The sequence below is a fragment of the Panthera uncia genome (assembly GCF_023721935.1).
Source record: "Panthera uncia isolate 11264 chromosome B3 unlocalized genomic scaffold, Puncia_PCG_1.0 HiC_scaffold_1, whole genome shotgun sequence".
Taxonomy (NCBI): domain Eukaryota; kingdom Metazoa; phylum Chordata; class Mammalia; order Carnivora; family Felidae; genus Panthera; species Panthera uncia.
In genome coordinates this window covers 110,692,106-110,716,367 of record NW_026057582.1, presented here as the reverse complement: position 1 = coordinate 110,716,367, position 24,262 = coordinate 110,692,106, and the positions used below count along the sequence as shown (strand labels likewise).

At 34.9% G+C, this 24,262-nt stretch overlaps 1 protein-coding gene across 6 annotated transcripts in view; it reads left to right on the top strand.

The window, feature by feature from the left end:
- MYO9A (myosin IXA) overlaps positions 1-24,262 on the top strand; it is a 283,325-nt gene that overhangs the window by 63,578 nt on the left and 195,485 nt on the right. For 5 of the 6 annotated variants that reach the window (XM_049611861.1, XM_049611862.1, XM_049611864.1 and 2 more), the window contains 5 exons: positions 477-539; positions 9,461-9,560; positions 11,045-11,101; positions 14,984-15,081; positions 19,338-19,464. In XM_049611861.1, the coding sequence (XP_049467818.1) occupies positions 477-539; positions 9,461-9,560; positions 11,045-11,101; positions 14,984-15,081; positions 19,338-19,464 (445 nt within the window). The remainder of the gene's footprint in view (positions 1-476; positions 540-9,460; positions 9,561-11,044; positions 11,102-14,983; positions 15,082-19,337; positions 19,465-24,262) is intronic. The other variant, XM_049611863.1, reaches the window with a different exon arrangement.

The window sequence follows — 24,262 nt, the reverse complement described above, 5'->3', positions numbered from 1 at the left end:
ATCCCGACTCCTGGTTTGGGCTCCCGTCATGATCTCACATTGGTGAGTTCGAGCCCCATATCAGACTCCATGCTGAGAATGTGGAGCCTGCTTCAGATTCTCTTTCTCTGCCCTTCCCTTGCTCATGCTCTCTCTCTCTCTCTCTCAAAATAAATAAACTTTAAAATATTTTGAAAAGAATGTGTAGTGGTATATGAACCTGGAAAGAAAGTAAAGTCTATGCCATGGGTGGGTCTTCTGTGCCATGTTTTGAACTTGTGACTTTATTTTGATTTATTGACTCCCCTCTGCCGAAGACTTAACGAGTTTATGAATTTAACGCAGATAACATTGCCAGCATTTATAAAACAGTTGTAATGGTAAATGTACTAAAATTATATGGATAGTATTCTTTGTACTTTTGCATCTTCTATGAAACAGTATTTATCTACCTTAAGCTTTATTGTTTATATCAACCAATTTTATTTTTCTCCTAGTGCCTATGTTGAAAAATATCTACTGGAGAAGTCCAGACTCGTTTATCAAGAGCATAATGAACGGTACAGATTTTTATTAGTATAATTTAATTAAGTTAACATTTGTATTATGCGGATCAACTTTTAGGATGTTTGTATATTATGACTTTTAATTCAGTTTATACTGTGTAATCCCTTTATGTATAATTGCTGTTACTATCACTGGCAGAACATTGCACTTTTTCAGAGGCTGCTAGGAGTTGTTTTTAACGGGTACAAGCATACCTTGTTTTATTGCACTTCATAGATACTGTGATTTTTACAAATATGTGGCAACCCTGTGTTGAGCAAGTCTTTTGGCACCATTTTCCCAATAGCATTTGATCACTTTGTATCTCTGTCTCAAATTTTGGTAATTCTTGGAATATTTCAAACTCTTACATTGTTATTATATTTGTTACCATGATCTGTGATCCATGATTACAACTAGCTGAAAGCTTGGATGATGGTTAGCATTTTTTTTTTTTTTAAGCAATGCAGTGCTTATAAATTAAGGTATGTACATTGTTTTTTAGACATAATGCTATTGCATACTGAAAAGACTATAGTGTAGTGTAAACATAACTGTTATATGTACTGGGAAACAAAAAAAAATTATTTGCCTCATGTTATTTTGATATTTGCTTTATTGTATGTAGTGGTCTGGAACTGAAACCCACAAACAATTATCTTCAAGGTGTGCCTGCACGTGGAACTGTTGCCCTTTCTAAATTCTAGGCAAACTGTCCAAACAGGAAAACAGTGGTATCTCAGATTATTGCTTTTTGTAAGCATTGTGCCTTTGGGCTTTTCCCCATGTCTTAGTGTTCTATTTCTAATTTGAGAAAATTTTTAATAAGGCACTTAATTTTGTTATAATATATGAAGTATACGGGACTTCAGAGATGATATCTGTAACTTTGTACGGATGAAGAAACCAAATGTCGGGAAAGAAAGACCCCAAATGTAAGAGCAGTAAATAATTTGCTTCATGCTACAATGAGCCAAAATAAAGTTAAGAATCAGAGTTTGAAGTTAAAGAGACCTACATTCAGGGACACCTGGGTGGCTCAGTCGGTTAAGCATCTGACTTCAGCCCAGGTCATGATCTCACAGTTCGTGAGTTAGAGCCCCGCGTTGGGCTCTGTGCTGACAGTTCAGAGCCTGGAGCCTGCTTCAGATTCTGTTTCTCCCTCTCTCTCTCTCTCTGCTCCTCCTCTACTCATGCTCTGTCCCCCTTCTCTTTCAAAAATAAATAAACATAAAAAAAAAAAGAGGCCTACATTCGAATATTGACTATGCCTTTGGCATCTGTTTCTTTGAAATTTATTCCCATTATACAGATAGAAGACAAGAGTTATTTGGAGGAGTAAATGAAATAACATTTATAAAGTGTTTAGGAGCAGCTTGGTGGCTAAGTCAGTTGAGCGTCTGACCCTTGATTTTGGCTCAGGTCATGATCCCAGGGTTGTGGTATTGAGTCCTGCATCAGGCTCCGTGCTGAGCATGGAGCCTGCTTGGGTTCTTTCTCTCTATCCCTCACTTGAGCTTGCTGTGTCTCTAAAAGTAAAAATAGGGGCGTGTGGGTGGCTCAGTCAGTTGAACGTCCGACTTCACCTCAGGTCATGATCTCATGGTTCCTGAGTTCAAGCCCCACATCTGGCTCACTGCTGTCAATGCAGAGCCTGCTTCAGATCCTCTGTATACCTCTCTCTGCCCCTCTGCCACTCTCTCAAAAATAAATAAATGAAACATAAAAAAAATAAAATAATTAAAAAAAATTTAAAAAGTAAAGTGCTTAGTGTGGTCCTTATATATAATTAAAGTTCAGTAATTAATAGCTAAAATTATTGTAATGAATACCTTCCAGGTTAGGACTACAACTCAAGACTGTTAATTTTTCTGTGGCTAGCAGATGAGGAAATTTAAATTAGAAGTTTTTTGAAATGAGGGGAAGGGAGTTTTAGGAAGGGAATAGCTTCATAAAGATTTGTAGAGCTAAAAGATACTGCCATGAGAAGATTATTAGTAACTTTTTCTAACACATTTTAATGGAATGGTAGGGATATAGCATGGTTTCAACAATGGGAGGGAGATAAATAAGATCCAGAGTTTATAAACTAATTCACTATTATTTTTCTGGATTCTATTTGTGGATAGATGTATAATCTTTATTATGTGTTGCTGCGTTTGGGTTGCTAGTATTTTGTTGAGGATTTTTTTATGTCTGTATTCATAAGGGATATTGCTGTAAGTTTTTTTGTTTTTCTCCTGATGTCTTTGGTTTTGGTATCAAGATAATACTGTCTCATAAAATGAGATGGGAAAAGTTTGGGAAGGATTGGGTTAATACTGTTTTAAATGATTGGTAGAATTTACTAGCGAAGGCATCTGGTTCTGGGGTTTTGGGGGAAGTTTTGATTATTAATTCAAACACTTTAGTTATTATAAGTCTCTGTAGATTTTTTGTTTCCGTTTTAGCCAGGTTTTAAGGTTTTTATCTGTCAAGGAATTTGTCTGTTTCATTTAGTTCATCTAATTTGTTGACAAAAAAAAATTATAGTATTCCCTCATAATATTTTTTATTTCTAAAAGACTAGTAATAATGTTTCCCCTTTTCTTCTTGAATTTGAGGTTTACTCCTATCTTTGTTTGGGCTGCTATAATAAAATACCTCAATGTGGGAAGGCTATAAACAATAGGAATTTATTTCTTAGAGTTCTGGAAGCTGAGAAGTCAATGATCAAGGTGACAGCATGGTTGCATTCTGGTTAGAGTTCTTCCTGGTTCATTACTCATACCTTCTTGCTTGGTCCTCATGTGGTGGAATGGGATAGGGAACTCTGTAGGACCTCTTTTATAAAATTACTAATCCCATTCATTAGGGCTCTACCTGTCATGACCTAATCAACCCCAAAGGCCCCACTTCCTAATACCATTACCTTTTGGGGTTAAGATTTCAAGATAGGACTTTGAGGCGCACACATTCAGACCATAGCAATCTCCCCCACCTTTTGGGTCAGTTTAGATAAGAGTTTGTCAATCTTGTTGATTTTTTGAAAGGACCAAGTTTTGGTTGATTTTTCTCAGTTTCCTGTTGCCTATTTTATTTCCCTTCTCATGCTTATCACTTTGTTCTGCTTGCTTTGGATTCATTTGCTCCTCTTTAAATTAAAAAAAATTTTTTTTTAAGCTTCTTAAGGTGAATGGTTAGATTTGAGTTCTTTCTTCTGTTTTAATATGGGTTTACAGCTAGCTATAAAGACCCACTGAACATTGCTTCAGTGGTTCCCATGTTTTGGCATGTTGTATTTTTGTTTTCATGCATCTCGGTGTATTTTCTAATTTCCTATGTGATTTCTTCTTTGAACCCATTGTTATGTAGGAGTGTGTTTGTGAATTTCCTTCTGTATTTTTGAATTTTGGAAATTTGTTATTGGTTTTTGATTTCATTGTAAGGTCGTTAGAGAACATAGTTTGTATGATTTCAGTTTCCTTACGTTTAAACTTTATTAAAAATTTTTTTAAGGTTTTTTATTTTTAAGAGACAGAAACAGCACGAGTGGGGGAGGGACAGAGCGAGGAGACACAGAATCCTAAGTAGGCTTCAGGCACAGAGCATGATGTGGGGCTCAAACTCACAAGGTGCAAGATCATGACCTGAGTTGAAGTCGGACGCTTAACTGACTGAGCCACCCAGGCACCCCTATTTATTTATTTATTTATTTTTTAAATTTTTTTTTCAACGTTTTTTATTTATTTTTGGGACAGAGAGAGACAGAGCATGAACGGGGGAGGGGCAGAGAGAGAGGGAGACACAGAATCGGAAACAGGCTCCAGGCTCTGAGCCATCAGCCCAGAGCCTGACACAGGGCTCGAACTCAGCCCAGAGCCTGACGCGGGGCTCGAACTCACGGACCGCGAGATCGTGACCTGGCTGAAGTCGGACGCTCAACCGACTGCGCCACCCAGGCGCCCCCAGGCACCCCTATTTAAACTTTATTTATTTATTTTGAGAGAGAGAAAGGGAGGGAGGGAGAGAGACAGAATCCTAAACAGGCTTTGCATTGTCAGCGCAGAGCCTGATGTGGGGGGCTCAAACTCATGAACTGTGAGATCATGACCTGAGCCAGAATCAAGAGTCAGACACTGAATGAGCCACCCAGATGCTACAGTCCCCTTACATTTATTGAGACTTGTTTTATAGTGTAACATTTTTTTTAAAGTTTATTTATCTTAGAGAGAGTGAGTGCACAAGCACGCTTGGGCACAGAAACAGGGAAGAGCAGAGAAAGCGGGAGACACAGAATCTGAAGCAGGCTTCAGGCTCCAATCTGGCAGTACAGAGCCTGACCTGGAGCTTGAACTCACAAACTGTGAGATCATGATCTGAGCTGAAGTTGGACACTTTAACTGACTGAGCCACCCAGGCACCCCAGATAGTCTAACATTTTCTAACCTGGAGAATGTTTCATGGGTAATTATCCTGCTGTTGTTAGATGGAGTATTCTATAGATGGCTGTTAGGTCTGGTTGGTTGTTAGTATTTTTCAAGTTTTCTTTTTCCTTGTTGATCTTTTGTCTTGTTCTGTTTATTATTGAAAGTGAGATGTTGGAATATCTCAGTACTATGTTGAATTGTTTTTTTTTTCCTCTTTTTTCAGTTCTTTCAGTTTTTGCTTTATGTATTTTGAAGCTTGTTTTTATATGTATTTATATTTAGAATTGTTACATCTTTTTGACCAATTGACCCTTTTGTCATTATAAAATGTCCTTTGCAGCTAGTAATAATTTTTGTCTTAAGGTCTATTGTATCAGATGTTAATATAGACATTTCAGCTTTCTTTCACTTATTTTTTTGCATGGTATTTTTTCCATCCTTTTTACTTTAAGCCTTTTTGTATCTTTTAATCTATAGTGTGTCGGTTGTAGATAGCATATAGTTGATTTTACTCATCTTTGGACTCGAGTGTTTAATTAATTTATACTTAATATAATTGCTAAGATAGGATTTATGAATGTTATTTTGCTATTTGTTTTATATATTTTTATGATGTTTTAGTTCTTCTATTCTCCAGTTACTGCTGTGTTTTGGATAAATAGATGTTTTCTGTGTACCGTTGGCATCTCTTATTACATATTTCTTAAGTTATTTTATTTAAAAAAAATTTTTTTTACATTTATTTATTTTTGAGAGACAGAGAGAGAGAGAGCACAAGTTGGGGAGTGGCAGAGAGAGAAGGAGACACAGAATCCAAAGTAGTCTCTAGGCTCTGAGCTGTCAGCACAGAGCCTGACGTGGGGTCTGAACTCATGAACCGTGAGATCATGACCTGAGCCGAAGTTGGATGCCCAACCGACTGAGCCACCCAGGCGCCCCTTAAGTTATTTTCTTAATGCTTCCCCTGGCAATTACAGTTAACATTTTATCTTCTTTGGAGTAATAACTTAATTTTGATAATGCACAAATAACTTTGCTCCTGTGTAGCTCTGTTCCTTTCCCTCTCCTTTGTACTATTATTATCATATAAATTACATCTTTATAATGGTAGATCCATCAATACAGATTGGTCATTGTTTTTTGGCTGGTGTCTTTGAGATCTAATAGGTGGGAAAAGAGTTACAGACAAAAAACTTAAATACATGCTATCTTTTATATTTACTTACATAGTTGCCTTTACTAGTGCTGTTTATTTCTTCACGTTTAATTGAAAATTGTCTGGTCTCCTTTCATTTCAGCTAGAAAAAGGCCCTGTAGCATTTCTTATGGGACCCATCTGCTAGCTATAAAGTCTCTTAATTTTTGTTTATCTGGGACTATCCTAATATCTCCTTTATTTTTGTAGGATAGTTTTGTTGGACATATAATTTTTGATTGGTAGTGTTTTTAGTCTCAGTACTTAAAAGTGTGTTATTCTTCTGGTGCCATGGTTCCTGATGAGAAATCTTTTATTAGGATTCCTTGATTAGCATATCTTTTCATGGTGCTTTGAAAATTTGTCTTTGTGTTTAAATAGTTTTAATTTGTCTAAATGTTAATCTCTTCAAGTTTTTTTCCCTGGAGTTTGTTGAGTTTCTTGGATGTGCAGTTGTTTTTTCATCACATTTGGAGAGTTTTTGATCATTAGTTTATCAGATATTCTTTTTGCTCCTTTCCTCTCTTTTTGGGACTCCTATTATGCGTGTGTTGGTGTCTGCTTAATGGTGTCCCACAGATATCTGAAGCTCTGTTCAATTTTCTTCATTAATTTTTCTTTCTCTTTAGACTAGTTTCAAATGACCTGTCTTCAGGTTCACTGATGCCTTCTGCCCACTCAGGTCTGCTGTTGAGTGCTTTTAAGTAGTTTTTCATTTTAGTTATTATATTTTTCAATTCCAATTCCTTTTTGATTATTTTTTTAAGTTCTATATATTTATTGATAGGCTCTATTTGATGAGACACTATTCTACTTTCCTTTAGTTCTTTCACATGGTTTCCTTCAGTTCTTTGAACGTATTTAAAATAGTTGATTAAAAATCTTGTGTACCAAGGCTTCCTCAAGGACTGTTATTATTGATTGTGTTTTTTCTTTTGTATGTGCTATACTTTGTTTCTTTACATGCCTCATACATTTATTTGAAAATTGGACATTTCAAATAATAATTGGACATTTAAAATAATTGTGTGGCAGCTCTCGAAATGAGATTCTCCTGTTCCTTCTGTTTGTGGTTGTTTTTATGTTTGTATCGTGACTTTTTGAACTAATTTCATGAAGTCTCTAAGTGTGGCCATTCAAGTATCTGCTTGGTTAGCTTAGTTGTCAGCTAGTGATTTGATTAAATGCTTAGAAACTGTAAATCTCTTAGTCTTTGCCTCAGGGCATTCTGTTTGTATTGATTCGTTCCTTTAATACTCAGGCATTTTTATTTTTTTTTGATATCAAAATAGATTTTATTTTTTTATTTTAATTTTTTAAAATTAATTTTTTAATTTTTTAAAATTTACATCCAAATTAGCATATAGTGCAACAATGATTTCAGGAGTAGATTCCTTAATGCCCCTTACCCATTTAGCCCATCCCCCCTCCCACAACCCCTCCAGTAACCCTCAGTTTGTTCTCCATATTTATGAGTCTCATCTGTTTTGTCCCGCTCCCTGTTTTTATATTATTTTTGTTTCCTTTCCCTTGTGTTCATCTGTTTTGTCTCTTAAAGTCCTCATATGAGTGAAGCCATATGATTTTTGTCTTTCTCTGACTCACTAATTTCACTTAGCATAATACCCTCTAGTTCCATCCACATAGTTGCAAATGGCAAGATTTCATTCTTTTTGATTGCCGACTAATACTTCATTGTGTATATATATACCACATCTTCTTTATCCATTCATCCATCGATGGACATTTGGGCTCTTTCCATACTTTGGCTATTGCTGACAGTGCTGCTATAAACATTGGGGTGCATGTGTCCCTTCAAAACAGCATACCTGTATCCCTTGGATAAATACCTAGTAGTGCAATTGCTGGGTCATAGGGTAGTTCTATTTTTAGTTTTTTTGAGGAACCTCCATACTGTTTTCCAGAGTGGCTGCACCAATTTGCATTCCCACCAGCAGTGCAAAAGAGATCCTCTTTCTCCACATCCTCGCCAACATCTGTTATTACCTGAGTTGTTAATGTTAGCCATTCTGACAGGTGTGAGGTGGTATCTCATTGTGGTTTTGATTTGTATTTTCCTGATGATGTACACTCAGGCATTTTATAATTCTGCCTTTGCCGTTACTTCCTGCATGTGTATCCCTTCAAGGTTAGCCAGAGGTGAGAGTTCAGTACCCTCTTTGGTCTTTGCCAAGAAGACATGAAGCCCTGGGCATGTGCACAGCCTTACGTATGTGCATGGCCTTCTCGATTCCTAGGAATGTAGAATTAGAATTAGAATATAGAATTAGAATATTAGAATATAGAATTAATTCCAATTTTAATTGGAATTAAAAGCTGGTGTGGAGATCATATTTCCCTTTAAATTTTTGTTAACCTGTTGTTTGTCCCAGCATTTATTCATTGTTTAATGTAGCTGATATGTTTCAAAAAATTGCCTATAATTTTCTACCAGTGCCCCTGGGGAAAAGGTTTTCACACTGGGCTAAGTGTGAGTAATGTCAATAAAGGCAGTTTTGAACTGTCTGGCTTCTTCCAGGGAACCACCAGATAGTTTAAATAATGATATTTCTCAGAGAATGAGGCTTTTCAATGAGCTCTAACTCTGTTCTGCTCTCTTTTGAAAGCTGCCAGGCTATTGGTGTCCATCACCATTATAAGCTAGTGGTTTTGAAGGCTACCATGGATCTGGTGAACAGGAGATGGAATAGGGCAAGTTAAAAGGCTACAAAGGTTGGATTTTTTACTGAGATTGGGCTGTTTTTCTTATGTAAACACTCCTTGGATTGCTTTAAGCTTTGAGGTATTTTCTAGAGTTCTGAAAAAGTTGATTCTGACAAATTTGCCAGTTTTCTAATTGGTTTTATGAAGGAGAGAATTTTCAGGTCTTAACCTTTGCCATATAGCTGCCTTCACCCCTCTCTTTTGAATTTAGCATCCAAAACATCATTTATTTTGTAATACTTAAAATATTGAACTTACCACTTTTGCATTAAAAAATGAGGCAAAGTCCAGGGCGCCTGGATGGCTCAGTCAGTTAAGCGGCCGACTTCGGCTCAGGTCATGATCTGACAGTTAGTGAGTTTGAGCCCTGCATCAGGCTCTGTGCTGACAGCTCGGAACCTAGAACCTGCTTCAGATTGTCTCCTTTCTCTCTGCTCCTTCCCCGCTTTCATTCTGTCTCTCTCTCTCTAAAAAATAAATAAACACTAAAAAAATTTTTTTAAAAATGAGGCAAAGTTGAAACATTTTATTAACATTTGCTCTTTTTTTCTGATAAATGACGACTATAGATCATGTCCATTCTAAAGCCATACTCTGTTTCCAACAGGAATTATCATGTATTTTATTACCTCCTGGCAGGAGCAAATGAAGAAGAAAGATTAGCATTCCATCTTAAACGACCGGAAGAGTATCATTATCTAAATCAGGTGAGGATTCATGAAAAGTATTTTGAATGTTGGGCATTATTAAATTTTAGCTCTTGAGAAAAGTTTTCTTCTTAATACTTTGTTCTCTGAACCTGGTAATAGACATTAAGTAGCATTTTCATACATGCCGTCTAAAAGTTTATGTGATGCGCTTCTCAAATTTAAAAATTATTATTACTTTCAGTTGTAAGAAGTTAGTTATATGTGTGCCCTTTGCTTTTTGTGAGACTCTTTCAGAGAATAATAAACTGTTTATATACATACCTACACCTTAATAAAATGGGTTGGTCTTTTCCAAGTTGGTAAATCACTTGATTTACCTTTTATTGACAAGAGCATGCTAAATGTCACTAATAATTAATGTTTGTCCTTTGCATGGGATTACTTGAAACTTTTTTGTATGTTTTGAAGTCTAATACATATGCCTCTTTGCATGATATTAAGCTACTGACTTAAAGTATGATTTTTTTTTAATTTAGTGAATGATCCTATTTAGTATGAAATTCATCAAAAAGAATGACTTACGGAATTTGTATCTTTCTCTGAAACTCAAAAATTCACCCCTAATTAGGGAGTAATTTCTCCCAGTTTTTCATTACAGTAGTTTCTCCAATTTTATTACTTCTCATATTAACAAAAATTCTAGAACCAAAATCAATGAAATTGGTATGACAGTAGATCACTTAACAGAAAGACATTCCTTGTTTTTTTGGATCAAGACAAGATGTAATATCCTTGGAAATAAATGTCTTTATGGTAATTTAAAAAATGTTTATGGAGCTTTTGTAAAGAAATTGACATTTGATGATAGTTTGTAGTAAGGTTATGAAATGAGTATCCTAGACTTTTCCCAAGATACACAGCATGCTGTGTAATGATACTTCTTAGTTTTGAAACTACCTATTTTATATAAGCTAATATAGCTTTGTTATCAAATATATCAATTTCAAGATGATTTAAAATTTCACTTCTTGATATAAATACTAAACATTTCCACTGTATAAAAATTAAGTAGATTTAAAAAGTTACTGATTTAGCTTCTGACCTTTTTCTTTTCCCTGTTTAAACAATTTGCATATATTTGGGTGATTAAATATTTTCTTTTTAAAAACTAATAATTACCCATAAATGAGCTGATAGTATTATAGAAACCCAGAGCTTATTAATTCTTCTTCCAGATTTTTTTTTTATCGGTGTCCATACCACACATATTCTTGTCCTAAAGGGGTCAGTATTCATAGAATGTAAGATTGATCAATTAATACAAATCTCAGAGTTGCTGGACAACAGCATGTATGGATTCGTTGTAATGATATATGATCTCCCAGAATCTGAATGTTCACCTAGTTGTTTCTTGTTTTATGCTGCTACACAAAATAACTTTCTTTGGGTAGCAGCAGTGGTAACTGAATATTATTTCTAAGAGATAATTAGAGAAGAGTAATAACCATTACTTCTACCTAACTAATCTCCCTTACTTTCAGATAACAAAGAAACCCCTCAGACAGAGCTGGGATGATTATTGCTATGACTCTGAGCCGGTCAGTACAAGTACCTAAATATTCTGTGTTCCTGTTAAAGGACCCTCACTCACCTTGCTCATTTGCATCTATCTCATGACTTAGAAAGAAAATCAGCTGAAATACAAAGACTCTAGGAAAGAAGAGAAATTAATGTTTAATTTCTTTGAATTGATTTATTTGTATGTATATAGTGTGTGGATTAAAAACCAGTCAATTTACTTTTTAAAACTTTATTCTTTTGCTGCTCATGTTTAGTCTATATTTATTTTGACAATAAATTGATTTGCATTCCTGATTTCAACATTGATGTGGATTCTTATGAACTACAGGGTGTTTTTCCTTGAGATATATTTTTTCAGTATTTTTTTTAGTGATTTCATTACTCACATGTTGTGAGTAGTATGTATTGTTTATTTTAAAAAGTTATAGTCTTCCTGTTTTATGTGTCAGTTAACAGTCTTTTCACATGATGGATGCATGTACATTTTTCTTTGAATTTTTTTTAATAGCAAGAGAGGCTATCATTTTCCAAATATTAAGAATTGAAATTCTTATAAATAAGATAAATAATATGTTTAAATTAAGTGATTTAAGGGCATATATGATGTAGGGCATATATGATGTATGATTTAAGGGCATAAAATGAGTAGGTAAATTTAATTTTATTTGTTACATTTTATAAAGGCAAGTTTGTAATTATAAAGAGAACATAAAAAATCTTTTTCCTGCCATTCCCTTTGTAATGAGGTCAGATATAAAAGGCTGAGAATCTGCACTCGTCTATATCTATTAACTAATGAACTAATTTATTAACTATTCCTTCTGGAAACATATCTTTGTCCTTGCTTTAAATAACCATGACTTTAATTTTCACTGCATGTGTTTACAACCTCCAGTAATTATACAACTGTTTCAGAGAGTTGGGAAGGATCAGGAATTATGGACATTAATTTTTTCCTTCATACAAAGTTTAATTGCATTACCTTTTCATTATATATCAATTAATTTATGGTTTCAGATTTAACATTATGGAAAATTAAATTTAGACATTTAAATTTATAGATTCTGATAAATTTTAGTAGGAAAAATTATGCTGTTTTGCCACTCTTGAGAAGTTTCCACCTTTCACCTATTACATCAAGTGACTGATCTGTTGGGAAGTAGGTAGGAGACTGGTAGACTCATATAGTAAATGTAAGACTTGATTGCCTGTAAAGAGCTTATTGTGACGTTATGAACTGATCTGCTGTTATTTAGTCTGAGTCATGCTTCGGGATTTGGGCTCTGAAGCAGACAGACCTGCCTTGATGACTGGCTTACCCATTTACTAGATTTGAGAACCTGAGCAGGTCACGTAACTCTTTTGTTTCCATCGTCTGTCTAAAGGGATAACAATGTTCTTTAACTTTTGTGAGTATTAAATTAGTGCAGGAGTGCCTGGGTGTTTCAGTTGGTTGAGCGTCCAACTTTGGCTCAGGTCGTGATCTTGTGATCTGTGAGTTCGAGCCCTGCGTCAGGCTCTGTGCTGACAGCTCAAAACCTGGAGCCTGCTTCCGATTCTGTCCCTCTCTCTCTGCCCCTCCCCTGCTCACACTCTGTCTCTCTCTCCCTCTGAAAAATAAACATTAAAAAAAATTAAAAAATAAATAAATTAGTGCATCTAATAAACAGCTTGATAGAGTGCTTATTAGTACTTCATAAATGTACAGTACATGTTCCCAATGTTGCTGCCACCTTTGAGATCATCATTATCTCCATCTTTTCTTTTTAGAATTTTATGCCCAAATTCTTCTCCTTTTATACCTTTCTTTTTTTTTTTTTAATTTTTTTTTAATGTTTATTTATTTTTGAGACAGAGAGAGACAGAGCATGAACAGGGGAGGGTCAGAGAGAGAGGGAGACACAGAATTTGAAACAGGCTCCAGGCTCTGAGCTGTCAGCACAGAGCCCGACGCAGGGCCCGAACTCACGGACCGTGAGATCATGACCTGAGCCGGAGTCGGACGTTTAACTGAGCCACCCAGGCGCCCCTATCCTTTTATACCTTTCCTCACTAGCCTGTTGCTGATGTTTTCAGTCTATTATAGTTTGAATAATTTCTGTTGCTTTTTCTTACAAGTTAATTGATGAAAGCAAGCAGTCAATCTGAGAATCTTTTGGTTTATCTTCCTAGCCCTCCTCAGAGTATATTTGGGGCCAAACTAAACTTTGTGTCCCTCTGAGTTATGAGAACTTATGTGACTTAGCATTATAAGAAGAGAGATGTTGTTTTTTTTTTTAAATGTCTTATTTATTTTTGAGAGAGCGCGAGTGGGGCAGGGGCAGAGAGGGAGGGAGACGGAGGACCCAAGGCGGGGCTCTGTGCTGACAGCAGTGAGGCCGATGTGGGGCTCCAACTGGCAGAATCATGAAATCATGACCTGAGCTGAAGTTGGACACTCAACTGACTGAGCCACCCAGGTGTCCCGAGAAGAGAGGATTGTTAAGGATTGTTTTGTAATGTGTTCTGTATTATCATACATGTAATGGAGTAGTACAAATGATCCTGAGGAGAACTGTGATGAGAAAATTGCTTTTAACAAGGGACCAGTTGTTGCCCATTTTATGTTGGTTTAATTCCTATTAAGAGGTATCCTATTAAATAAGCTCAAGCAACTGGTGTTGCATGAGGGAGTGCAGAGGATTTAGAACTGGATAGATTTTCATTTGGCCACTCCTGTCATTTAGGTGAATTATTTAATCTCTGAGCCTGTTTTCTTCCCAATTGAATGTATATACCCCTAATTGCCTCCTTGTGTTTATATTTTAAACTATATCTAGTTTAACTCATTCTTACAGGATTGAAAGGGTGTACATGCTAGATACTTGATAGTCTGAAAATAATAAATGAGTACTTTCTCAAAAAGGAATATTTCATCTAATTCAGTACTTGTTCAGTAATTCACTGACTATATATTTACCTTAATGATTATCCACTTTTTTCTTGGCACTGACTTGATGCTAGAGATCTTCAGTGAATAAAACAGATTAACAGTTAATGCATGTATTGAGAACTTGATGCAACCTTCTACAGTATCTTCAAAAAGTAAATATGTGTGAGGAGGTGTTTGAAAATGTAGGTGTAAGGGAATGTGAGCAAAAACAGTAAAGGGCTCTAAAAACCTATTTGTTATTTTAAAGATACAGATTATGTATATGTTTGACTTTTTTGGTAACTGAAATGCAAGGATTACCCGAAAAAAGTAGTATTTTTTTATTTGGTAGTTCACAGCTACTTTTATGCACTAATATGTATTCTTTGCAGATTTTTAATTTTCACGTATACTTTTTTTGCTGATTGATAATCACATTTATATTATTTCATTAGGAACTATTTTTATATCTAATACTGATATAAACATCTTTATATAAAACTAGGCTTCATTTCTCAACTAAATTACTGCCTCTTCTAAAATTTATTTTTGTGTCTCAGGATCTTGTTTAGCATCTTGCATAGGGATAGGCATTTATTAAATATTTGTTGATTAAATAACATTTGTTTGTGGAATTGAGCTCTCTTAAATGCTTCAGATCTTCAGGACTCTTCACCATTCAAAATCAAACTTGGTATCAGAACATTTTATATTGCTAGCTCTTTATCTTAAGTTGCTTTGAGATCCTTGCCTTGGTGATTTGTGAAAGGAAGAAAAAAAGGTGACTTAATTGTTATTTTGGTAGGTATGTGTTGAGTTTGCAAACCTGTCATAAGAGTTCTAATGAATTTGGCTGTGTCTAAATATTTCACCAGCTCTAATTTTTATACACAGGTATACTTACCTAAGTTACTATTATTTCTGAGTGGCCTACCTTATATTTCAATAGGTAATCTTGATTTCTTCCCCTTTTTTCTTTAATAAGCAGGATTGCTTCTCCGTAGAGGGGGAAGATTTGAGGCATGACTTTGAACGCTTACAACTGGCCATGGAAATGGTAGGATTTCTTCCCAAGACACGAAGACAGTGAGTTTATATATTGTACTCTATACCATTGGTAGAGAACAAATCACAATGTATGGTTAAGAAGTTCCTCTTCCTTGGTCCTTTGAAAGAATTTTCTAATGGATATTGCTGAGCTAGTGCTTCCTTCTCCCTTGTTAAGCATTACTTAAAAGACCTGTTATGAATTGCTTTTTTAATTATAAATTCTTTGAAAATCTCTTAAAAGTTGGAGCTCTTCTTCCTGTAAAATGTGCATCCATAAATATTTGCATGCAATTGTGGGAATTCATGGTGCTCCTAAAGCCTGTCCATGGACCTTATTTAAAAACTTGCTTTATAATGCTATTTTTATAGTTTCTTATTTTCTGCGTCATTGAGCTCTAATCCTAAGGCATGTGTACCTCTCAATAAAATATAATTTCCCTGTTTTTCCTCTGTAAATTTATGTCTGTACTATTGTACTAAACATATTTTGTTCATTATAAACAAAATAGCAATGTAAAAAGGTTGAAATAAAGATGAAGCAAATTATATTTAAAATAAAACAAACTTTTTAAAATTAAAGACAAATAACCTCTCACCAGAAAAAAAAAAGTAACAGAACTATTTTTTTGAGACAGGAATTGAATTAGTTATGTCAGATGTGATTATATTGTCAACTTTTAATCTTATACTAAAAGTAGAATAACAGCTCTGCTGTTTTCTTGTTTACTTGTGATTACATCATTAGTATGATCTTCAGTTAGATTATTTGCCAAAATGATTTTTTGCCAAATAGTACAATATGTAAATATGCAAGCCAATTTAATTAGTCACATAAACTGCATTTTACTGAAAGTTACTAAGTAAATGAGAGTACCACTATAGTTCCTCCATGCTATATTATATTCGTCCCTCAACATACCTCATGTGATACCTGATTGACATATATGGACCAAAGTGTCAGTCTATATATTAAATAATAGTGAAACTGAATTTCATTTTTTTTAAAGGTAACATACATTGGAAATAAAATATTTCTCATACACCAAGGGTTTGTGTGTCTTTTACACTTTCTGATATCACTGTGTTTCATATTGGAAAACACTGGAAAAAGTATGTTCTTAGTAGCCTGGCCTTAATTTGACCTTTCTTTATCTTTTAGTATTATCTTCAGATACTCCCTAACACAAGTTTTGCATTTTAACTAGGCTGATGGTGTGTCCTAAAACAGTATGTTGTATTCTGAATGTTCAGTATTTTCCCAATTCCTTGAAGGACCCACTTAAAAAATTTTTTTCTTCATTTTATTTTAATAATAATAATAATAATAATAGTTATGTTTATTTATTTTGGGAGAGAGAGAGAGAGTAGGTGGGGCAGAGAGAGAGGGAGAGAGAATCCCAAGCAGGCTCTAAGCTGTCATCGTGGAGCCTGATGGGGGGCTCGATCCCACAAACTGTGAGATCATGACCCGAGTGAAATTGAGAGTCAGATGCTTGATTGACTGAGCCACCCAGGTGCCCCTTCATTTATTTAATTTAGAGAGAGAAAGAGAGAGAGAGAGAGAGGGAGGGAGAAAACAAGCTGGGGGAGAGGGACGGAGGGAAAGAGAATTCCAAGCAGACTCTGTGCTGAGCACAGAGCCCAATGTGGGGCTCTTATCCTATGACCCCAGGATCGTGACCTGAGCCAAAATCAAGAGTTGGATGCTCAACCAACTGAGCCATCCAAGTGCCCTGAAGGACACATCTTTATCTCTTTTTCAGTCATTCACATACTTTCAGTTCTTTTTTTGATAACATATCATATGTACTGCTATTCCCCTCTCCTGTGACCATGATTAATTATCTGCTGATAATTCACAAAATTCTTTTCCACTGCACTCAGATCTAATCCAGAATTATTCTTTTTTTTTTTTTTTATCAGCAGCTTTTTTTTTTTTTTTTTAACGTTTATTTATTTTTGAGAGAGAGACAGAATGCGAGTGGGTTAGGGGCAGAGAGAGAGGGAGACACAGAATCCGAAGCAGGCTCCAGGCTCTGAGCTGTCAGCACAGAGCCTGACATGGGGCTTGAACTCATGAGCTGTGAGATCATGACCTGAGCCGAAGTTGGTTGCTCAACCAACTGATACACCCAGGCGCCCCCAGAATTATTCTTAACACAGCCCTGTAGGCAGCCCAAAATTTGGTATATTAATTGAAACCTGTTTGCTTTAGAGTACTGTACATGTCTTCCCTTTTTATTTTTTTTTAAAGTTTAAGTAATTTCTATACCCAGTGTGAGGCTCAAACTCATGGTCTTGAGATCAAGAGTCACACACTCTTCCTACTGAGCCAGCCAGTCACCCCATGTCCTGTCTCTTTAGTGAAATTTTTCTTAATTGTGTATTGTTTCTGCCTTCAGTATTTTAGTATACCCTGCCTTACAGTTTTTGAGTCTGTGTTTTCTCCTATTGCAAGATTATAAGCTTTCTGAGAACAGGGATTCTTATTCATATTTGTAAATCTTTTTTGTGTTTAATCATTGTACATGAGATTGTTATGTAACATTTATTATTGGAGACTATGCATTATGTATTTGTGTGTGAGAAAACATTAATGTGCAGATTATTGAACCCCATATTCTGAAACAATGTAATTAGCAACTACATAAACTCCTACTAAAAATAGTTTTTAATAAATGGCCCATGAATTTGTGTTTTTATATATTTTGGCTTCCATTAGTCTGTATAATGATTCAGTTGATACTGAATTTCCGCTCTAACCCAGAGTTTTATAAATTATTCCTTTATAATTGGCCTGTGTTTTATTTGAGTCGTATTAATGATTCAGACATTTAAATTTTTAAACTTTATTTATTTTTGAGTGAGAGACTGAGAGAGTGAGCAGGGGAGGGGCAGAGAGAGAGGGAGAGAGAAAATGTCAAGCAGGCTCCATGCTGTCAGCACAGAGCCCGATATAGGGCTCGAACTCACAAACCACGAGATCATGATCTGAGCCAAAACCAAGAGTCAGATGCTTAACCATCTGAGCCACTCAGGTGCCCCTCAAACATTTAAAATTTTAAATTGTTTGAAAAATTAGATCAATTAGTTGTTGATTCAGGGATTTTGAATGTATAGGTTAGATTCCTAAAGCAGTATCTTTATTTTATTTAGAACACTTAGTAATTTTTGGAAAACACACTAGTTAAAATTTTACAGGTAGGACAGGTTTATTATAAGGAAACAATGGGACAAGCCAGAAAGATGTGTATATATGTATGGATTTCTAGGAAGGGCTTTTAGATGGAAGGTTCAGCTATGTTAAATGCCTTTGAGGGATCAGGTAAGTTGGGACACAATATACTTTTCGTGGTTTAATGGAGGTCATTGGTAGCTTCAATGAGATATTTTAATGGAGTCAGATGCCAGAATGTGATAGTAAACAGGGAATGACAAAGTGAAGACAAGTGTGTAAGTTAACAGTTTAAAAAGCCTGTTTGTGAAGGGAAGGAGAAGATGTAGGATCTAGGATGGGTTATTTAAAGAGAAAAGTGAACATGATATTATTTTGGTAGAAAGTTCTTGTAGGTTCAGGTAAGATATAGGAAATAGGTATAATAAAATTAATGAGTCAACTGGAGTTCCCAGGATGCAGAGCACAAGTAGAGGTTTAGTTGTTGACTGGAGAAGGGTCGTGTGTTCCTCTTAGATGTGAGGGAAGAATGGAAAGGAGTGTCCAGATGTAGATGCTGTTTTTATAGGAGGGGCCTGATATCAGGTAATTTACCCTAATGCCCTCATAGTGTATGTTTTAAAAGCATTTATCAAGGGCACCTTAGTATGATGTAGGAAAACATTTCAAAGATGTAACTAATAATGAAAGATCACCTAAGCTACTTAGTTAAAAAAATACAGATTCCAAGGACTTGCCTTTAAAGTTTCTGATGCAGTAGATCTGAAATATACAATGTAGGGAAAGGATACAATTCCAGGCAGGATGAAAAACATTTAGATAGGTATGGATTTTGAAACACTATAGCAGATTTAGGCAATAGCAAGTCCTCTTCTAACAACTATGTTTGAAAAGTGATATAGTACTGAAAGTAAGGTTATGTAAAGCACTTTGTGAAGTACCTGACATAATATACATAATTTTTATTATTATAATTAGTATTCCTATATTTTTTATTTTTATAATGATTAGATACTTCATATTTGTAGTGGTTAATGTGCTTGATTAGAATTTTGCAGTGAAGTAAGTGTAGAGAATGCACATAAGCAAGCTGTAATTTATGGTTTTATTTTCACAGGATTTTCTCTCTTCTCTCAGCAATACTACATTTGGGTAATATCTGTTATAAAAAGAAGACATATCGGGATGACTCCATAGATATCTGTAATCCTGAAGTTCTGCCTATTGTCTCAGAATTATTAGAAGTGAGTGATTATATTTTCAGTTGTCATTTCTCAAATACTGGGGTAACTGCTCACTTTTAATTTTGTGTAACTATTTGGTTAGGTGTAAATGGGTTAATGCTTTTTATTATGGTGTTTCTTGGAAAGATGGAATTTTTGCTATTACCAGAATCTCTAAAAGGCTTGGGTTTTCTTGCCTGTCTCCCTTTGGCCAGATATCCATAATCCCTCAATTTGCTGGATAGGATCAGTATTTCGCTCTAGACTGTATCATGTTCTAAGCCATTAATAGTGTTTCTCCCTCTATATTTGAGATTTGTTTCTTATACTAAGATTTTGGTTAGATTATTTATTTGAAGATGGAATATCTGGATGAGTGAAGAGAAAAGGGTACTTACCTTTTTTCTATTCATGTCTAAATAGGAGCCAAAGGTCTTAATTTCCTACCATGCTTCTTCCTATAATCAAGGTCTTTATTGCCTCATTCTTCTGGGAGTGATGATTTCCCATGTTTTCCCAGCTCACTTCTCATCCTGCCAGATTCATCTCAAAATCATTTTACAGGCCTTCTCGTTTGACAGAGCAAGGAAATACATGTGTGTTTACTAATCCATGTATAGTCACATACTACAAATGTTTTTATATATCCATGTATATCTATATAAAGGTAAACCTGAGGTCATACTGATGTTTCTAACTAATACATTATCACATGTATCATCCTAGCCTTCTCCCCTTATGTAGAAACTCCCACTTTAACAATAAGGAAGCTATCTCCTACCATCTGCCATTCATTTATTTAATTATTCAATTTCAGTATACAGTTGACCCTTGAACAATGCAGTGGTTAGGGATGCCAGCTCTCCTGGGCAGTAAAAAAATCTGTGTATAACTTTTTTAAAAAAAATTTTTATTTTTAAAAATTTACATCCAAATTAGCATATAGTGCAACAATGATTTCAGGAGTAGATTCCCTAATGCCCCTTACCCATTTAGCCCATCCCCCCTCCCACAACCCCTCCAGTAACCCTCAGTTTGTTCTCCATATTTATGAGTCTCTTCTGTTTTGTCCCCCTCCCTGTTTTTATATTATTTTTGTTTCCCTTCCCATATGTTCATCTGTTTTGTCTCTTAAAGTCCTCATATGAGTGAAGTCATATGATTTTTGTCTTTCTCTGATTGACTAATTTCACTTAGCATAATACCCTCCAGTTCTATCCATGTAGTTGCAAATGGCAAGATTTCATTATTTTTGATTGCTGAGTAATACTCCATTGTGCATATGTATATATATATATATATATACACACACACACACACACGTATATACACATGTATACATATACATATATATATATATATATATATATATATACACACACATACACACACACACCACATCTTCTTTATCCATTCATCCATCGATGGACATTTGGGCTCTTTCCATACTTTGGCTGTTGTCGATAGTGCTGCTATAAACATGGGGGTGCATGTGTCCCTTTGAAACAGCACACCTGTATCCCTTGGATAAATACCTAGTAGTGCAATTGCTGGGTTGTAGGGTAGTTCTATTTTTAGTTTTTTGAGGAACCTCCATACTGTTTTCCAGAGTGGCTGCACCAGCTTGCATTCCCATCTGTGTATAACTTTTAACTCCCCCAAAATGTAATAGCCTGTTGTTGACCAGAAGCCTTATTAAACAGTTGGTTAATACATATTTTGTATGTTAGATCTATCATATACTGTATTCTTACAGTAAAGTAAGCAAGGGAAAAGAAAATGTTAAAACCATAAGGAAGAGAAAATACATTTACAGTATTTTATTTATTGAAAAACACCCGCATGTTAAGTAGACCCATGTAGTTCAAATCCACGTTAAGTGTCAACTGTCCATGTATGGGAATGTACATATATGTATGTACACATACACTGATACGGGAAATGACTATCAACTAGAGTATGGTGTTCCTTCTGCTTTTAGTTTTTCTGACTCCATTCATCCAGAATTAATTTAGGTTAGCACCTTTTTCTCCCACTCCCTTCATTTAGGTTGTTTCATATATTTGTCATACAGTTAGATTTTCTTGTCATGGTCTGCATTCTTTCCTAGGATCCCTCAGTGTCTGAAATAATTTTCTAAAAAATTTGTTCTTTGTACTTTATGGGTTATGGCAAATGCATAATGTCGTGTTCTTCCATTATGTTACTATTGGTATAGAATAGTTTCATTCCTAAAAGCCTCTTGTATTTCACCTGTTCAGCCTCTCTCCCCAAACTCCTAGCAACCACTGATCTTTTTACTATGCCTGTAGATTTGCCTTTTTCAGAATGTAACATAATTGAAATTATATAGAATGCAGCCTTTTCAGACTGATTTGCTTCACTTAGCAGTATGCATTTAAGATTCATTCATATCTTTTTTGTGACTTGCTAGCTCATTTCTCTTTATTGCTGGGTAATATGCCATTGTATGCATGTACCATAATTTGTTTATTCATTCACCTATTGAAGGACATCTTGGTTGTTTACATTTTTTTGCAGGTATAAATAGCCTGCTTTTTTATGTTAAAATATTACTTATCTTTCAAATTTTGGTTCATTTGCCTCTTCATAGGGATTAACCTTATTAAATGCTGTAAGCTGACTCCATCAGGATAGAACATTTGTGTCTGCTTAGCCTAATTTAATTTTGGTTTTGTAGCAGAAAGTTATTTAGTGGTTTGTGTTCATTATAAGGTGGCAGTGCTTTTTGAGGGCAATGGATGCCTCTTTCTTATTTATCTAACCTTAGAGTGCTTATTTTGCACGTGCCTGGGTGTTGCTTATTAACTTAAGTGAAATTAGTTAGTCTGGCAGAAGGGGCAGAAGAGGATACACGGAGTTGAAACTAGACTCATTCATTGAAAGAAGTTTTACTAGGATGTGGAGTGTGGTATCTGAAGGTGGTAATTTTGAAGGTCATGAGGTTGACAATAGGTGAATGAATAAACAATTTCAGTCAGGCATTTTAGGTGATATTTTAGTCAACATGTAGTCAATAAAAACACTTAGTATGGTGCTAATATAGTGCATTGCAGCTAGTGGGTTTACTTGTAAGTTCAGGCATTCAGCAAGTACCAAGGCTTATTGTCCTAGTGCGGTATTCCTTCTTTGGTTAGAGACTGGCAAGAGCAATTCAGGTAATTCAAAAAGGAGCCCAGGTATTGGTGAAAAGGAGAAATCCCATTTTGAGAATGAGGCTTACCAGTGTCAAAGTTAGACTAACTCCAAATGTGATTTGATAGGAAATCTCCCACTTGAACCCAAGCTTCTTAACCATCCTCTTGTTACATATAGTTTGAACAGGTTCTAAGAATGGAGGTTTGGTAGTAAGTAGGAAGAAGTTATCTTCAAAGTTTGAGGAGCTATAGAAGTACTGACAGGACCTACCATAGTATCATGCCTGTATTTAGTTCTTAGAAATTATTTTTAAGATGATTTCCTGTAATTGGTTAAAATTGGTAATAATAATTGCAACCTTAAGGCTTTTGTTGAGATAGAATTCAAAGATAGGAACAGTAACTGGTTTAATTAAAATATAAACTCTTTAGTTAAGATTTTAATTTAATTCTTCTCCTCACAGTGGTTCAGTTCAATGATAACTTTAGATTTATTTATTTTTTTTAACTATTAATGTTTATTTATTTTGAGAGAGAGAGAGAGATGGAGAGGGTACAGAGAAAGAGGGAGAGAGACTTTTAAGCAGGTTCCATACTCAAGCTGGAACCTGAGGCGGGGCTTGATCCCATGAACCATGAGATCATGACTTGTGCTGAAATCAAGAGTTGTACGCTTAACTGTCTGCGCCACCCAGGCACCCCTATATTTATTTCTTTGGAGGAAATGTTTCTGAAATAATGATTTAATTTTATTTTTTTAATTATTTTTTTGTAGTTACCTCAGGCAGCAATGAATATTTTCAGTCGTCTGTTTACTAAATTCTATTTGGGATATATACTTGTGAAATTATTGAAAGGTGAACAAGCTCCAGTAGATTAATTGTAGAGCATATTTTTGTTGCATATTTCGGAGCACATTAGAACAATCATCATTATCAAAAACTGTTCAGTTTTTAGCAGGTTTATGTGTTTTGAATATGTTTTAACATCTGTTAAAACAATATAAAGAATGGGTTTTTAACACACATATCAGTTTCTCAATTATGTGAATATGAGAAACATTGTAGACTAGATATTGAGCTATCCGTAGTTATTTTGTGTTAATAAAACTAATTTTTTAAATTAAAAGTCATATGTACAATTAAGGATATTTGGGAAATTACAGAGATGGCTGATTAAAATACCGTGAATTCAGTCATTTTCTTCAGGATGTTTATCAAACATAAGCAAGATTTGTGTGTTTTGTGTGATTGTGCATATGTGTGTAGATCTGTGTACGATCATTATTATTACTAGGTTTTAGTGCCAGTATTAAGCCAGCTCCTTAAAGTGAATTGTGTAGTTTTTTATCCTTTCAAAATGTTTTCTGCACTTAAAAGAAGAATAATTAGCCAAGAATAATATGTTCCTTAAAAATTTGAGAGATATCAACCCTGTATTTGTGATCAACAATATTTGTGTCCTTCCTGTTTGTTTTTCGTTAATTTTTTAGGATGTGTTTTTCTAGGAAATCATATGTTGATTAAATGTTTAAAATTTTATTTTGCATTCTTTGTAAGTATTCTGTTAATGTTTAAAAACATTTTCTCTATTGTGTTAGGTTTCTGTTTGTATTTCTTTTTATAATTTTTTTTTAAGTTTATTAACACTGAGAGACAGAG